This window comes from Somniosus microcephalus, chromosome 30, assembly GCF_052327205.1.
Source record: "Somniosus microcephalus isolate GS21.2 chromosome 30, FLI_Smic_1.0, whole genome shotgun sequence".
In the NCBI taxonomy this organism is placed as follows: Eukaryota; Metazoa; Chordata; class Chondrichthyes; order Squaliformes; family Somniosidae; genus Somniosus; species Somniosus microcephalus.
In genome coordinates, this window is record NC_141016.1 from 41924993 (window position 1) to 41944114 (window position 19122).

General features: G+C 45.0%; 1 protein-coding gene across 1 annotated transcript in view; it reads left to right on the plus strand.

The window, feature by feature from the left end:
- Positions 1-556: 556 nt before the first annotated feature.
- Positions 557-19122, plus strand: part of LOC147098169 (prosaposin-like) — a 37116-nt gene continuing 18550 nt past the window's right edge. Inside the window, exon 1 of the mRNA XM_085971373.1 lies at positions 557-682. Coding sequence (XP_085827499.1) covers positions 640-682 — 43 coding nt within the window. The 5' untranslated portion in view covers positions 557-639. The remainder of the gene's footprint in view (positions 683-19122) is intronic.

Genomic DNA, 19122 nt, shown 5'->3' on the forward strand with positions numbered 1-19122 from the left:
ATAAAATGGCTTAAAAATATTGGGAAATGCACTCTAACAAGTGTAAAAAAAAAATCTACATTTTTGGAGTTATCCGTCAGACAGCCGCCCTCCAACCAATGAGAATGAGTCCCTACATGATCCTCTTCTGCAGGCGCTGCTACAGCACCTTGTACAGACTGTGCGCCTTGAGTGTCCGGTGTGGACAGGCTGCCGGGGGAATGCTGCCTGAGTGCTGAACAACCCAAGCTCCAGTGCTTTTTGTTCTCTTACCCATAGTGTAGGGCGGGGATGAGTATCTGTCACAAATTAAACACAGTAACAAGTTCATCAAAAAATGTCATTCTGCTGAATTACCTCATTAGTATCTTTAAAAAGAATAAAAATGCATCATTTAAAACGGCTTTCTCGGAAGCTTGAAATTTAAATTCCAGCGCCGTGATTGAAAGGTGGTGGAGCTTTAAGTGGCAGACTGGGATGAAATGACATCATCTGCCGGCTGGGGGTAGGCGGGGACAGAGGGGATGCCTGGTTCCTATTGGTGAACCTTTCCTGTTTTTCTGCAATCCTTGCCCTGTGATTGGTCGGTGAAGCCTTTGGTCGGGGCTGCGCCTCTATAACAGGAAGAGTCGCTGTGTTTTGTACAGTAAAGACGCGGCGATGGCTGCCTTTGTGATTCTTGCCTTTTTGTGTCTCTCTCCAGGTAAGGTGCTGTGTAAAGCTTTTCTTTAGTGTGGGAGCCACACAGAGTGGGGCAGGGCACCCATGGGCACCCATGACTTACAATCCGCATTTGTCATGTTACACTGTGTTGTGGCTTGTTGTAGATGTCTGTGCTGTCGCTGCTCGGATGTTTATACCTTGAGTGCTCAATGACAGGGATTCCACTCTGACTTGTGTTTAGTTTTACCCCTGTGAGAAGCTCTGGGACGGGCTCTCGGTAAATCTCTGCCCGAGTGTCCGAATCACAGGATCTTAATGTCAGCCTGGATCATGTGGCTGTCCTGCCCAGTGCTTCCTTGGCCTTGTACCAGGATGATTCCGCAGTGTGAAGGCCGGGCTGTTATTTTAGTGTGCTATAATGTAACAGGCACTACAACTCAACCTACTGGTTGTGTGTGCGCGGGCAGTGATCACAATCTGCGTGCTCTGAATGCAGGCCGGGGGCAGTCGCTGGTTATATAATTAAACCTGATTCTTTATTCCTGCAGAAATTTCTGTTTTGATTTTGATGTTGCTCATTTTTCTCCTGAAAGTGCTAACTCTGCCTGGGGTAGTACTCTGGGCACTGCCTGCCTTCTGCTACCTCATTCAATCGCATCTTTCATGTGTGAGGCTGGACAGTGCACAGGCTATTTGACCACAAAAGGCATCACCGTCACGCCTGAACTTGTCCTCTAGCAAAATACTACAGATGCTGGAAATCCGAAATAACAACAGAAAATGCTGGAAAAACTCAGCAGGCCAGGCAACATCCGTGGAGAGAGAAATGGAGTCAACGTTTCAGGTCAAACCCTTTGTCTGACAAAGGGTTTGACCTGAAACATTGACTATATTTTCTCTCCACGGATGTTGCCTGGCCTGTTGAGTTTTTCCAGCATTTTCTGTTGTTATTTCTGAACTTGTCGTCACCTGACATCCACACAGAAGCCAGCAGCGATCACAGGATGGTGTCCAGAATCCGTGGCTGGTTTTCCCCCCTCTCCCCCGCCCCCCCCCCCCTAACTGAGGGGGTGTTGGGACCAGATATAATGCTCCCTCCACTGCCTTGGCTGAAATCCACTAATTCATCAAAGGCCCTGGGACCTTGTGGCGGTTTCTGTATTTCTTACTTTACCCCAGTAGATCAGCTCTAATTCTTGCTGTGGATGGTAACGGGCTCTCCTTAGAGAGCTAGGGTGCCGTGCCGTGCAAGTGTACTGATGCCTGTGACTCTGCCCCTCACGGTTTGCAGTTACACAACTGACTGAAAACGCGGCTTTCCACCCTACAGGGGTCCTGTTCAATCTGTGCGAAATCATGTGAGGGGACAGCTAATGGTTGGCCTGTTCCTTGCAGTTTAGAATGACCCGGGGGTGTGATCCATAGATGAGAGAATTTGTGGTGTATAATGGGGCTGTTCTTTGCTAACAGTTATTTTGCAAATTCACTACAGCTGAAATCTACATATTTATTCTTTAAAGCTGCCATTATACCATCCCGCGCACTCCTCCTATTATTCTGTCGAAATACTGCAGCATTGTGTACATTGTCGAAATCCGCGCCTCCTACCCTCTCATCCAGCACTAGGTCCTCGAAACTCTGGAACTTCTCAGCTCCCTCAATCTTCTCCTATAATCTACAGACTTTGAACCCAAGCTCCAGAGTCCTCTAATCTACTTCCTGATTGACCTCCCATTCTTTCCCACTAGCACTGTGGCTTTCAACCTACACCCCAGGGTTTCTCGACAACAAAACGTAGAATGCCCACATTTCGATATTTCATGATGCGGTTAAGATGCTAGTTAGAATAACTGTCATTTTACTTTGCGGTGAGGGGGGTTAAGACGCTGATTAGAAGGACATGCACTTTATTTTAGAGTGGGTTTAAGATGCCAATTGGGAAAATAAGAATTGCTAGAAGTGCCTATCCAGTCTCCCCTTGAAAACATTGAGAGTCTCCGCTTCCACCACTTCCGTCGGCAGCGAATTCCAGGTCCTCGCCACTCGCTGCGTTTTTAAAAAAAAAAAAAAAAAAAAAGTTTTTCCTCACACACCACCACCGCCCCATCTCTTGCCCAAAACCTTAAATCTGTGTCCCCTAGTCCGTGTACCATTAACTAGTGGGAACAGCCTCTTCCTGTCTAACCTATCCAAACCTGTCATAATCTTGTACACCTCGATCAAATCACCCCTCAACCTCCTTTTGCTCTAATGAAAACAAATCCAGCTTCTCCAACCTGTCCTTGTAGCTAAGATCCCCCATCCCCGGAACCATTCTGGTAAATCTCCTCTGCACCCTCTCAAGGGCCTTCACATCCTTCCTAAAGTGTGGTGACCAGAACTGGACGCAATACTCCAGTTGTGGCCTAACCAGCGCTTTATAAAGGTTCAGCATAACTTCTCTACTTTTGTACTCAATACCTCTATTTATGAAGCCCAAGATCCCATATGCTTTGCTAACCACTCTCTCAATATGTCCCGCCACCTTCAGGGACCTATGCACATTAACTCCCAGGTCCCTCTGTCCCTGCACACTCTTTAAAACTGTGCCATTAAGTGTATATTGCCTCTCCCTGTTCCTACTGCCAAAATGCATCACCTCACACTTCTCTGTATTAAATTCCGTCTGCCCATTCTGCTAGCCTTTCTATGTCCAGTTGCAGTTGATTCTTATCACGGTTTGCCACACCCCAAAGTTTGGTGTCATCGGAGAATGTGTATATATATATATATCTATCTCATTTACCACAACTCGCTGTTTTCTGTCCTTAAGCCAATTCCTTATCCAAGCTGCCACTGACCCACCTATTCCATGAGCCTCAATTTCATTAACCAGTCTTCTATGTGGTACTTTGTCAAACGCCTTCTGAAAATCCATGTAGACAACATCCATTGCATTCCCTTCATCAATCCTCTGTTACTTCATCAAACAATTTAATTCGATTAGTCAAACATGATCTGCCTTTTACAAATCCCTGTTGGCTCTCCTTAATTAGCTTAAACCTCTCCAAATGCCCATTAATTTTTTCCTTGATTATTGTTTCTAAAAATTTACCCACCACTGATGTTAAACTGACCGGCCTGTAGTTACTAGGATTGCCCTTACACCCTTTCTTGAACAATGGTGTCACATTTGCCACTTGCCAATCCTCGGGCACACCTCCCGCATCTAGGGAAGATTGGAAAATTATGGCAAGCCCTTCCGCTATCTCCTCCTCCAATTCCCTTAGCAACTTGGGATGCAAGCCATTTTGGACCAGGCGACTTGTCCACTCTAAGCATACCCAGTCTTTCTAGCACATCCTGTCTATCAATTTTCACCCCTTCCATTGCTTCTATCTTTTCCACATCTACTGATATTTTGTCAGCATCCACCTCCTTAGTAAACTCCGACACAAAGTACTCATTGAGTATTCTAGCCTTGCCCTGCACCTCTAAGCATATATCACCTTCTTTGTCTCTAATAGGCCCCACCCCGCCTCTTGCTACCCGCTTACTGTTTACATGCTGGTAGAAGATTTTTGGGTTCCCTTTTATGTTAACTGCCATTCTACTCTCAGATTCTCTTTGCCAATCTTATTTTCATCTTCACATCCTCTCTCAACTTATTGTATTTGGTCTGGTTCTCCCTTGAAGAGTTCACCTGACATGTATTTTTTTCATTTCATCATCTTCTCTATCTCCCTCGTCATCCAAGGAGCCCTTGCTTTGGTTCCCTTACCCTTCCCTCTTGTTGGAATGTACCTAGCCTGTACTTGGAACATCTCCTCCTTAAAGATCACCCATTGTTCCGTTACAGTTTTTCCTGTCAGTCTTTGGTTCCATTTTACCCTGGCTAGATCCTTTCGCATCCCATTGAAGTTAGCCCTATTCCAGTTTAGAAGTACCACTCTAGATTGTTCCTTGCTCCTAACATAGAAACATAGAAGATAGGAGCAGGAGTAGGCCATTCGGCCCCTCGAGCCTGCTCTGCCATTCGATGAGATCATGGCTGATCATCCAAACTCAGTACCCCGTACCTGCCTTCTCCCCATATCCCTTGATACCTTTAGCTCTAAGAAATATATCTAACTCCTTCTTGAATATATTTAAAGACTTGGCCTCAACCGCCTTCTGTAGTAGAGAATTCCACAGGTTCACCACTCTCTGGGTGAAGAAATTCTTCCTCATCTCTGTCCTAAATGGCTTACCCCTTATCCTTAGACTATGACCCCTGGTTCTGGACTCTCTGACCATCGGGAACATTCTACCTGCATCTAGTTTGTCCAGACCTGTCAGAATTTTATAAGTTTTGATGAGATCCCCTCTCATTCTTCTAAACTCCTCTCCATTGCTAATCTAAATCTTATGATACGATGATCACTCTTACCGAAGTGTTCTCCCACTGACACTTGGTCGACCTGGCTCACCCCATTCCCCAGCACCAGATCCAGCAATGCCTTCTTCCTAGTTGGGCCAAGAACATACTGGTCAAGGAAATTCTCCTGAACACATTTCAGAAATTCCTCCCCCTCCTTTCCCTTTACCCTAGCATTATCCCAATCGATATTTGGGTAATTAAAGTCCCCCAATATCGCCACTCTATAGCTCTTGCATATCTCTGATTTCCCTGCAGATTTGCTCCTCTACCTCCCTCTCAGTATTTGGAGGCCTATAGAATACCCCCAATAGCGTGATCAGACCCTTTTTGCTCCTCAACTCTAACCAAATGGATTCTGTCCTTGTCCCCTCAAGAACATCCTCCCTTTCCAACACTACAATATCTTCCTTAATCAGCACTGCCACCCCACCTCACTTTTTTCCTTCCTTATCATTTCTGAACACCTTGTACCCTTGAATATTAAGTGCCCAGTCCTCACCGTTTTTAAACCACGTTTCCGTTATTGCTCTGACATCATATTGCCACACAGCTAATTGTGCTTGTAGCTCACCAACTTTATTCACCACACTTTGTGCGTTTACATACATGCATTCTAAATCCACTTTTGAATTTTTTGTAGTCTTAGTCTGCCCCTAACTAATATGGTACTACTTCCGCCTCTAGTACTATCTTCTCTAGTACTATCCAACACACTCGCTCTTTTATGCACCTTATTCCTCTTTTCTACTCCTATATGCTGGTGCCCATCCCCCTGCCAGGCTAGCTTAAACCCTCCCCAACAGCACTAACAACCTCCCCATGAGAATATTGGTCCCAGCTCTGTTGAGGTGTCACCAATCTGGCTTGTACAGGTCCTACCCTCCCCAGAAACGGTCCCAATGCCTCAGGAATCTAAAGCCCTCCCTCCTGCACCATCTCTCCAGCCACGCATTCATCTGCTCTATCCTCCTATTCCTGTACTCACTAGCACATGGCACCGGGAGTAATCCGGAGATTACTACCTTTTTGAGGTCCTGCTTTTTAATCTAGCCTGGCTCCCTAAACTCTGCCTGCAGGACCTCCTCCCTCTTTCTGCCTATGTCGTTGGTACCGATATGGACAATGACCTCTGGCTGTTCACCCTCCACCCCTCAGTGTCCTGCAGCCGCTCCGTGACATCCTTGACCCCTGGCACCAGGGAGGCAACATACCATCCTGGAGTCACGTCTATGGCCGCAGAAACGCCTGTCTGCTCCCCTAACTATTGAATCACCTCCACTCTTTTTTTATCCTACCTCTTTTCCCCCCCCCCCCCCCCCCCCTCCACCCCCTGTTGTGAGGAAAACCCCCCAGTGGTGGAGAGCTTTGGGAACCATAGGTCCAAAGTCACTTGTTCCTCCCAAGCACACTACACTTACCACCTCCTGTCTCAAATTACTCGGATACTGTATCCCAAAATGTTATATTCTGAAAGAAATCTATCGAATTTGCGTTAGAAGGACTTGCATTTACTTACAGTGGGTTTAAGATGCTTTCTGTCAGCCCAGCCTCTCCTTGAAAAGGAGAAAGCTTCTGTAGGGAGCCTAACTTTAAAATGGGCAACAATATTGGCAAACAACGATGTAGAACAGCAATGGGAAACATTTAAAATGGTGTTCAACAGAGTGCAGGAAAAATATATTCTGCTAAAGAAAGAATAAACTAAACAATAATGAGCTACCATGAATGAATAAAGCCATAAGGGAACAATTGAGGGTAAGGAAAGAGGCCTACATTAAGTACACAGACAGCAGGGGAGTGCATGATAAGAGAGAATACAAAGATTAGGAGAGAAGTCAAAAAAACAATTAGGAAGGCAAAGAGAAAGTATGAAATTAAATTATCAAAGAACATAAAAACAAAATAGTAAAATATTTTAGAGGCACATCAATTTAAAAAAAAAAAAAAAAAGGAATGTTGGGATGGGACTAGGGCCATTAAGGGATAGTCCGGATAATACCAGTTAATGATAGAGAGATGGTAGAAATATTAAATAATTATTTTGCTTCATTATTTACCAGGGAGTTAGAACAGGTGATCATGACATTGGATGATGAGATTAGTAATGAGATAAGTGCATTTAAAATTTTTTAAAAAGGGGATATTTTAATAAACTAATCAAACTCAGATGATAAAACCCCTGGTCAGGATGGATTGCATCCATGCATTTTAAAAGAATCTAGAAGGGTTAGCAGAGGCATTACTACACATTTAATAATTCATTAGGAAAAAGTGTAGTGCCAGAGGATTGGCGAATAGCTAACGTAATACCGATATTTAAGAAGGGGGTAGAACATGTCCAGAGAATTATAGACCAGTCAGCTTAACATTGGTGGTAGGAAAAATAATGGAATCCCTACTAAAGGAAGGAATAGATGAACATCTAGAAACCAAAAATATAACAATGAATAGTCAGCATGGATTTCAAAAGGGAAAGTCTTGCTTGACCAAACTCATTAAAATTTTTGAAGAGGTAACAGAGAGTAGACAATGGTAATGCAGTAGATGTCATTTATCTGGATTTTCAAAAGGCCTTCGATAAGGTACCCCATAATAGACTGATGAACAAGGTCAGAGAATGTGGAGTCGGGACAATTATCAGAATGGATAGCTAGCTGGCTTCAGGACAGAAAGCAGAGAGTAGGGGTGAAATAAAGAATAGATTTGCCTTTCTAATCTAGGCTTTATTACTTAAAAATCCTGTAGCACATCTTCAACACCCAGTCCCAACTAAAGGCTGGAAAGAACTGAATTTAAGATGGCCACCACAAATCACATGACATCAACTACCAATGAGATTACAGCATATCCCAAGGCAGGAAACAAACAACCAATCACAATACTTCTTACTAAACAGAGAATAATCACCACATTCACCCCTCTTAAAATATACTCCAACCTAAACAACCTTTACAATTTATAATTAATTATTTACAACTAAAACTATGCACAGACAAAATAAAACTATTCAACATGACACAATACTAAGTGAGCAACAACAAATAGTAACATTGCACATAAGTATTAAGTATCTCTCAACTAAAACAATATAATATATCAACAATTTTAAAACATTACTATCAATTTAAAAGTCCATTTTCAATCGGTCAACCGGATATCTTGTTCGTGTCGACCTTCTTAACCTTGGTGAAATTCCTTGCCCTCCCACACCAGGAGACACAGAAGTATCTTCTGCAGGAAGGCTATCCATATCCCGATTTTTCAACGGTTTCCGGATTAGAAATCCCATCAGGAGGTAAACTGGGACAGTCATGAACATCCATCGAGGGCTGACTAATAGAAGTATAATTATCTGCAGTCGGATTGGAAATATTCGTAGTATCTGTAACAGCATCCACATTATCTGAATCATGACTATTGTTAATATCCTCAGAAGAGGGCTGGCCACCACAAGGAGCCAAGTCTTTAATTGAAACGGTACTTTCTTTCCCATCTTGGAATCGAATATGAGCATATTGGGAATTTGCCTCCAACAGCTCCACCTCCTCCACTAAAGGATCATATTTTGACAATCTAACATGGCGTCGAAGCAGCACAGGTCCCTGCATAGTAAGCCATGAAGGTACCAAATATCCCGTAGTAGATCTCCGCGGATAGTTAGAGCCTTTCATGGGGGGTCACATTAGTAGCCGTTGAAAGCAATGATCTAATGGAATGCAGGGCATCAGGCAGTACCATTTCCCACTGTGTATTCTTAAGGTTCCGGGATGTCAAAGCCAACATAACTGCCTTCCAGATCACCCCATTGTATCGTTTGCACTGTCCATTACCCTGGGGATTATACGGGGTAGTTCTGCTAGTAGAAATTCCCCGACTCTGAAGGTATTCCTTCAACTGGGAAGACATAAAAGAACTTCCCTGATCCGAATGGATATACGCAGGCATCCCAAAGATGACAAGAAGTTGAGTCAGACATTTGATAACTGTAGCAGCTGATACATCTGTGCAAGGAAAAGCAAAAGGGAACCTTGAAAACTCATCCACAACAGTAAATATATATCGGTTTTGAGTAGTTGAAGGAAGAGGCCCCTTGAAATCGACGCTCAAACGTTCAAAAGGAGAAGTAGCCTTTATAAGATGAGCTCGTTGAGGCTTAAAGAAATTCGGTTTACACCGAGCACAGATAGAACATGATGAAGTCATCCGCTTGACGTCTTCAACTGAAAAGGGCAAATTCTTACTGCGTACGAAGTGCATCATCCTCGTAACCCCAGGATGGCATAAGGCATTGTGAAGATTAATAAGCGTATCTCTGTGAATCACAGAACAATAAGCCCTCGACAGCGCATCAGCAGCAACGTTGTCCTTCCCCGGACGATAAACTATATCAAAATGGTAACATGCCAACTCAATCCTTCACCTCATTATTTTATCATTCTTAATCTTTCCAAAATGTTTGACATCAAACATAAAGGACACAGACTTTTGATCAGTTACCAACGTAAAATGTTGCCCCGATAAACAATGTCTCCATTTACGCAGTGCTTCTACTATTGCATACGCCTCTTTCTCTATTGAAGAATGCCTTTTTTCACTATTGTTCAAGGTACGTGAGAAAAAGGCCACAGGTCTTCCATTTTGGTTCAGAGTAGCCCCAATTGCAAAATCAGAAGCGTCCGTCTCAATCACAAAAGGAACCTGCTCATCAATAGAATGCACAACTGCTCCAAGGATATCCTTTTTAAAATTATCAAAACACATCCTGGCCTCCCATGATAGAGGATATGTCGTAACCCGAATAAGAGGCCGGATCTTCTGTGAAAAATTTGCAATCCAATTAGAATAGTAAGAAAACAGTCCAACAACTCATTGCAAAGCCTTAGAATTAGTAGGACAAGGTAAATCAATCAATGGTCGCAGACGTTCTGGGTCTGGTTTAATCTTGTTTCCCGAGATAATGTACCCCAGTAGATTTACCTCAGTGGTCGAAAAGGTACACTTCTCTTTATTGAAAGTTAAACCAACTTTTTCCGCAGCTTGAAGGAATCTTTCTAAATTAGAATCATGCTCCACCCTTGATTTGCCACACACCGTGATGTCATCTAAGTATGAAAAGGTGTCAGAGAGAGAGTTATCACTTATAAAAGCATCCATTGCCCGTTGAAAACAAGCAACACCATTAGTAACACAAAATGGTATTCGGCAAAACTGATACAGCTTTCCACCAGCCTCAAAGGCCGTATATGGTTGATCCTTCTTAACAATAGGAATCTGATAAGCACTCTTTAGGTCAATAGTGCTAAAAACCTTATACTGAGATACTTTATTGATAAGCTCATCAATCTTAGGCAAAGGGTACGCATCTAATTGAGTATACCTATTAATAGTTTGGGCATAGTCTATCACCATTCATTTCTTATGTCTCTCGTTAGTCGTGACAACTACCTGTGCCCGCCAAGGCGAACAACTAGGTTCAATGATTCCTTCCAATAAGAGACGTTGAACTTCAGAATTAATAAATTCTCTATCCTGACTGCTATACCTTCTTGACTTAGTAGCAATTGGCTTACAATCCGGCATCAAATTGGAAAAAAGTGATAATGGAGAAATGGATAAAGAGGTTAATCCACAAATAGATAAAGGTGGCTTAGTCCCTCCAAATGAAAGACTGAGAGACTCGTGTAACTGAAGCACATCATGACCAATCAAAATATCCGCACAGAGATTAGGCAAAACAGATAGGCGTATATCAGTATACGTATTACCTAGAAGAATCAATTTCACAAGGCAACAACCAGCTACTTGTGAAGTGAGAGTCGTCTGAGCCATACACACCTGATAGGAAACAGGCGAAATTTTCAAATGCTTCTCCTTTGCAAACTGAAGACTTATAAAACTCTCGGTACTGCCCGTATCTATAAGGGCCTTCACTTCCAACCCATTAACTTGGGCCGTAACTATAGCTTTGTTTAGGCCATGAGCAAATGCAGCAGAAATTGATGCAATAAACGCCCTATCTAAAGGCTGAATAGTCACAGAGGAGGTAATTGAACCTGATGATTTACACACACGTGCGTAATGACCTCTCTTGCCGCATTTACTACACACAGCCTCCCGAGCAGGACACTTCAGACGAGGGTGCCGGACGTTCCCACAAAAATAACACTTCTGAATCCTAGAGGCAACAGCCGCTGAAGTAGAAACTGTTTCAGAATCTAGTAAACCACTCCTATTAAGTCCACATAATTCCTTTTCATCCGGAACTGCCGAAACCACAGGCCAATTAAAAAGAGCATAAGAATCCGAACTTCTCTGAGCCACATCCAATGTAGAAGCTTGCTCAAAAGCACTCTTAAGATCCAAAGTCTTATTTTCTAACAACCGCTGACGAATTGATCTAGACAGTAATCCATTAATAAAAGCATCCCGTACCGATTCTTCCTTATATTCTTCAGCCGTCACGGCCTTATAATTACAGTTAACACTAAGACACCGAAGTGCTTGTAAATAAGTATCCAAAGATTCTCCCACCTGCTGCCTACGGGCAGATAGAAGGTGACGTGCAAATACCTCATTCTTTGGTTTAACAAAAATCTTTTCCAATGTAGAAATAGCCACTTCGTAAGTTTTACAGTCCAAAATATACTTATACACATCCGGAGCAATGTAGTTGATCAGCATATTCAGCTTATTTAGAGACTCTTGATCCAACACGCCCAAAAAGTTTTTAAATGTACAATACCAATGTTTCCATTTATCATCCACTCCTGCAGAATTAGGGTCAGCATTGAATCGTTCTGGTTGAAGATATCGCTCCATTCTGACATAAAGTTAATAAATTGAAATAAAGAATAGATTTGCCTTTCTAATCTAGGCTTTATTACTTAAAAATCCTGTAGCACATCTTCAACACCCAGTCCCAACTAAAGGCTGGAAAGAACTGAATTTAAGATGGCCACCACAAATCACATGACATCAACTACCAATGAGATTACAGCATATATCCCAAGGCAGGAAACAAACAACCAATCACAATACTTCTTACTAAACATAGAGAATAATCACCACAAGGGGTGAAGGGTAGCTATTCACAGTGGTAGAAGGTGGGTAGTGGTGTTCCACAAGGATCCGTGCCGGGACCACTGCTGTTCACAATTTATATTAACGATTTAGACTTTGGAATCAAAAACACAATTTCTAAATTTGCAGATTACACCAAATTGGGGGGGATAGTCAATACTGAGGAGGACTGCAACAAATTACAGGAGGACATTAATAAACTTGCAGAATGGGCATATAATTAGCAAATGAAGTTCAACACAGATAAATGTGAGGTATTACATTTTGGTAGGAAGAATAGGGAGGTCACCTCACTTGGAGGATGCGAGTCTGGGTGGGGTAGAGGAACTAGGAGTACAAATACACAAATCACTAAGAGTTGTGACACAGGTTAGCAAGGCCATAAAAAAGCAAACCAAGCACTAGGGTTTATTTCTAGAGGTATAAAAGTGAAAAGCGGGGAAGTTATACTAAACCTGTATCGAACCTTGGTTAGACCACACTTGGAGTACTGCGTACAGTTCTGGTCGCCATATTATAAAAAGGATATGGAGGCACTGGAAAGGGTGCAGAGAAGATTTAGAAGGATGATACCAGAAATGCGAGGGTATACATATCAGGAAAGGATGAGTTTAGAAGAATGAGAGGTGATCTCATTGAAACATACAAAATTCTTACAGGGCTTGACAGGGTAGATGCAGGGAGGATGTTTCCCCTGGCTGGGGAGTCTAGAACCAGGGGTCACAGTCTCAGAATAAGGGGCCGGCCATTTAGGGCTGAGATGAGAAATTTCTTCACTCAGAGGTTGGTGAATCTTTGGAATTCTCTGCCCCAGAGGGCTGTGGAGGCTCAGTCGTTGAGTATATTCAAGACAGAGAGCGATAGATTTTTGGATATGGGGATAGTGCAGGAAAGTGGATGAAGTAGAAGCTCAGCCATGATCTTATTGAATGGCGGAGCAGACTCGAAGGGCCAAATGGCCGACTCCTGCTCCTAATTCTTACGAAACAGGCTGGGTCTCATTTCTCGGAGAAAAGAAGGCTGAGGGGCAACCTGATAGAGGTCTTTAAAATGATGAAAGGTTTTGATAGAGTGGATAGAGAGAGAGTGTTTCCACTTGTGGGAAAGAGCAAAACTAGAGGCCATCAATATAAGATAGTCACCAAGAAATCCAATAGGGAATTCAGGAGAAACTTCTTTACCCAGAGAGTGGTGAGAATGTGGAACTCGCTACCACAGGGAGTGGTTGAAGCGAATAGTATCGATGCATTTAAGGGGAGGCTGGACAAGCATATGAGGGAGAAGGGAATAGAGGGTTCTGCTGATAGAGTTAGATGAGGAAAGACGGGAGGAGGCTGGAGTGGAGCAGAAACACCAGCATAGAAAGGTTGGGCCGAATGGCCTGTTTCTGTACCGTATATCCGATGTAAAACTTAATGCAGTATGTAGTTTAAATGACTGGAGAATTTGGGAGAGGGAGAGACAGACTGCCCTCTATCTCACCCACCCCTGTTCTCATTAAAGCAGTGTGATGGGGGACGGTGATGTCTCTCTCCTCACTGAACCCTTCCCTTTCACCAGTGCAGCAGGGTGGAGGCGATGGGGAACAAGCGTCTCATTGTGACGGCAGTGTGCTGTGTTCCTGGGTGCTACGTTCCTGAGCCTCTTCTCACATCACTATGTAGAGGGGAAGCCTGAAGTAGGTCAATGCACATTCTTGGCTCCTTGCGGCATTTCTCGCTCTTCAATGCACCACTTGGTTGGGGATGGAGTTTTGCTTCGGGCGTGACCTGTTTATTTCCAGCACCCGCACTTTCACTGAAGGGTTTTAATATCTCAGGATGTCATTGTCTCCAGTGCGAGGAGAGGTCGCCCTTGGGAAGATGCGGTGATTCATTTTTAACTCCTTTTTTTAGATGTATTTTCCGATTGAAAGATTCTGGTGAGCACAGTGTGGAAAGCCGGGATTGCTGCAAAGCCGGACTGATTGGAGAATTTTAAACTGCAGAAAGTTGACCAGGAAAGCTCCCAATCACAGTCTGTCCGCCTGTGAAGCCCCTGTATTGCGAGGCTGGGGGCACTGCACACTGTGACCTGGGGAGGGAGAGATGCTGCGACAGAGGCCCTTCGCCAGAACTCGTGGGGGGTGGGGGGGGGAAACACAATGCTGGAAACGTCGAGCAGCATCTGGGGAGAGAACGGCCACGATAACCTTTGACAGAGTCCGCACACCCACAACGTTAACGTCCCCATTCTCCACAGATGCTGCCTGATCTGCTGAGTGTGTCCAGCATCTTCTGGTTTTACTTAGATTTTCCAGTATCTGCGGTATTGAGCTTTGGTACGACTGGCTTGATTCCGTTATGGCCCTTCCCAGTAATCTGCTTGTCCGCGCTTGAAATCTGATTCTTGTGCAACTATGGCTGAGTCGCACCCACGCCTCAGTCACAAGGTTGTGGGTTCAAGTCCCACTCTAGAGACTAAAGCAAAAGATCCAGGCTCAAACTCCAGCGCAGTACTGAGGGAGCGCTGCACTGTCGGAGGGGCAGTACTGAGGGAGCGCTGCACTGTCGGAGGGGCGGTACTGAGGGAGGGGCGGTACTGAGGGAGTGCCGCACTGTTGGAGGGGTGGTGCTGAGGGAGCATCGCTATGTCGGAGGGGCAGTGCTGAGGGAGCGCCGCACTCGGAGGGGCAGTGCTGAGGGAGCGCCGCACTGTCTGAGGGGCGGTACTGAGGGAGTGCCGCACTGTCGGAGGGGCAGTACTGAGGGAGCACTGCACTGTCGGAGGGGCGGTAACATAGAAACATAGAAGATAGGAGTAGGCCCTTCGAGCCTGCTCCGCCATTCAACGAGATCATGGCTGATCACCCAAACCCTAGCACCCGGTCCCTACACCGACAGCCATCCCACCCAAGCCCTATCCCAGTAACCCCACGTATTTAATCCCCCCTAACACTAAGGGCCAATTTTTTATCATGGCCAATCAACCTAACCTGCACATCTTTGGACTGTGGGAGGAAACCGGAGCACCCGGAGGAAACCCACGCAAACACGGGGAGAATGTGCAAACTCCACACAGACAGTCACCCGAGGCCGGATTTGAACCTGGGTCCCTGGCGCTGTGAGGTAACAGTGCTAACCATTATGCCACCGTGCTGAGTGAGCACCGCACTGTTGGAGATGTCTTTCAGATGAGATGTTAAACTGAGGCTCTGTCTGCCCTTAAGACTTGAAAGATGCCACAGCACTGTATTGCAACAGTGAGTACAAAAGAAGTACTTCATTGGATGTGAAAGGCTGTGTGATGTCCTGAGGTTGTGTTAAGTTCTTTCCTTCTTTTGAGGGGGGGATTTGGAAGGGGAACAAAAGATAACTTTAAAGCATTAACTATCGAGACCCTTGTACAATGAACAGCTGACAACATAAAATGTTTGGCTGGTATGAGAGAAATCCGTTCAGGGCAAATCACCCGATCAGACCAAACCTGTGCCTGCTCCTCGTGCTGTCACTCCAGGAAAGCATTCTGCTCCTGGGTTAACCGTAGACTAAAGCCTGCTGTCTGCAAGCCTCCATTCAGCAGCTTGCTTGTGCAATACTCATACATTTGCCTATAATAACTATGATTGTGATTTTTTAAGAACAATTTAAATAGAACTTGACAACAGTTACCAACTCTCCTTTTTGAAGAAATAAATTAGAAGCAGCTTCTTGTTCTATTTCAAGTGCTTTAAAAAAAAATAGCGCTGGTTTTAACTTTGTTACACACAGTCTAGCTGAGACTCTTGGCACCATGGTAACAGTTGGAGTCCATTGGAGATTTGGATGAGCAGTGAGAAAGGCTTACTATTGAGGAGAGGGTCTGTCAACTTTCCCTATCCCTCGGAGGGTAAACGTATTTGGCTGAGGCTCTCCTTTCAAGCCCTGGGCTACGCTGAGTTGGCTGACCCTAGTTGTGTGGTGGGGGGGGGGGGTTCAGGAGGGTGCTCCAATTTGCCATAGGGTTAGGGAGGGGAAATCAGCCTGTGGTTGTGTGTCTGCATGTGATGGCCCTGTGGCCAAACATGGCTGCTATTGACTGTGTAGACATACAAGATTCGATTCTTAACTCTACCTGGCTGAAACCAGGTGGCGGGGCAGTAAAATGGAGCAAGATTCTTGTCCACAACTTTCCCGTCTCAACCCAGCCGACTACAATGTGAAATTGCAGATAGCGAGGACATCCGCCCCAAGCTGGCGGGGTCTTTAAATCGGCAGATCGGGTTCCGCTTACTTCATTGGGGTCCAATCCATTTTAACCCGCGGCCCGAGTGAAGGAGTAGGGGTGGAGCCGGGGCCTACAGCGCACCAGCAAAGTAGGTTTATACTTGGTGACCTTCCCTTTTGTTCTTTCCTCCCCTCCCCCCTCTCCCAGCCCCTAAACTTGCTTAAAAACCTGTTCCATCTCCAGCTTTTTCCAGTTCTGACGAAGGGTCATCGACCTGAAACGTTAACTCGGTTTCTCTCTCCACGGATGCTGCCTGACCTGCTGAGTATTTCCAGCATTTTCTGTTGTTATTTCAGATTTCCAGCATCCGCAGTATTTTGCTATTATGCTTAGTTTCCTTGTGGGCCAGTAGGAGCAGGAGTACTCCTCCTCCAAGGAAACCTTTGGGGCTCCCTTGCCCCGGGGTTTTCACCTCCCCGGAGCACTTGCCTTGTGCCAGGGACCATACCCCGGGGTATCTAGTGACGGCCAGGATCCTGCTGCCTGGTTTTTAATGGCTGGGCAGCCACTTCCCGCTGATCTCCCCGCGGTTTTGGCTGGAAAGTAGGCAAGCGGCATGTTAACGAGGCACAGTCGTTCAAAGCGGCTCAGCCTGCCTGTTGCCGCTCACTTTACCGCATTCCTGCCCGGGAGTTAAAGTCAAAGCCATGGTGGAGTTGTGAGGTACTGGAGGGTAACAGCCCAAGGAACTCTATCCCAGCAAGGACTCTGCTTTCAGCAGGAGAGGAAATTGGCAACAATAAATCTGACTCTTTCCCTCCTTTGTTCTTTACTGTTTCATGTTTACTTAAGGAAGGTAACATCACCCTTGGAAACCAATACCATAATTGTGAGGATCATTGGCTCCCCCCACCTATAATTATAAACGCAGAACTCCTCCCACTACCCCAAGACCCTGGTTGTGAAATCTATTTCTCATCAAGTTCTGATTTGCCCTGATCATTCTGACCACTGTACGCATGCTGTAGATAAACACAGGAACAAGTGCTAACAAACTAGTCGAGAAGCCTTGTCTCGGGCAAGTCCTTTACTATAACATTCCTGATAATCTGTTTTCGTGATGTTGATTGAGGGATAAATGTTGGCCAGGCCACTGGAGAGAGCTCCCCTGCTCTTCTTTCAGTCGTGCCATGGGATCTTTTATGTCTACCTGAGAACCGAAGGGGCCTCGGTTTAACGTCTCATCCAAAAGATGGCACTCCCTCAGTACTGCACTGGAGTGTCAGCCTAGTTTTATTTTGTGTCTGGAGTGGGACTTGAACCCATGGCCTTCTAACACCGAGGCGAGTTCTGCCTGGCTTCGTAGGCAGCTGCACTCAAACTGCCAGCTGCAGGCAAAGCCACTAGTAAAGGGGAGAGAAAATAACTTTAAACCATTAAGCTTCTTACAACACTCTTCCCAGAGCTGGTTTACAAACTTCTCGGTTCTCAATTCCTGTGGTTAACTCTGGCTCTAATGACTCGACTGACAGCACTGTAACACAACACCCTTTAGTTAACACAAAAAGATGCTGGAAATCTGAAATAACAGAAAATGCTGGAGACACTCAGCAGGTCAGGCAGCATCTGTGAAGAGAGAAACCGAGTTAACGTTTCAGGTCGATGACCTTTCGTCAGAACTGGAAAAAAGCAGGAAATGGAACAGATTTTGAAGAAAGTGCAGGGGCTGGGAAATGGGGATGAAAGAACAAAAGGGAAGGTCTGTGATAGGATAGAAGGCAGGAGGAGTAAAGAGACGTTAAGAGATATTCAAGGCGGGAGGAGATGGTAATGGGACAGGTTAAGAAACAAAGGATGGCTCGAGATGAAGTGTGAATTGTGCTGGCAGAGTGAAAGACAGCTGCCCTGTGGGAGAGAAGAACAGAAGGCACCAACAAAAAGCGTGGATAAAAAATATATATGATGGGGGCCAAGGTTATGATCTGAAATTGTTGAACTCTATGTTGAGCCCAGAGGGCTGTAAAGTGCCTAATTGAAAGATGAGGTGCAGTTCCTCAAGCTTCCGTGGAACAATGCAAGAGACCGAGGACGGTGAGGTCTGAGTGGGAATGGGGCGGTGAATTGAAGTGACAGGTGACCGGAAGCTTGGGGTCCCCCTTATGGACTGAACGGAGGTGTTCCGCAAAGCGGTCACCCAATCTGTTTGGCCTCCCCAATGTAGAGGAGACCACATCATTGCTAGCTCGGTGAATTAATGTGAGAAAGCGGTACATGGGAATTGATCTATGAAAGAGTGGGCTTCTTGGGCCTGATGGACATTTCCTAAAATTCTTCTCATTCCAAGGGATTTTTCAAGAGTATGGTCAGTCAAAGGGATACAGCACACCGGCTGCTCTTTACAAGGCATCTTCCACTGCGCACGTTTCTGTGGCAGCTGGACTAAGATCAACAGCCATTTCACTAATGGATGGCATTTCCCCGTTACTTTCCTCTGTACTTTCTATTGAATATCCTGCACGTGTATTGATCTATTGTTAGTGGATTGCAACCATGAACTTAGTTATAGAGTCATTACGGCACAGAAGGAGGCCATTCGGCCCATCGAGTTCATGCTGGCTCTGTAGAGCAATCCAGTCAGTCCCATTCCCCCGCTCTATCCCCGTAGCCCTGCAAGTTTATTTCCCTCAAGTGCCGATCCAGTCTCCCCTTGAAAACATCGAGTGTCTCCACTTCCACCACTTCCGTCGGCAGCGAATTCCAGGTCCTCACCACTCGCTGCGTAAAAAAAGTTTTTTCTCACATCGCCCCTGTATCTC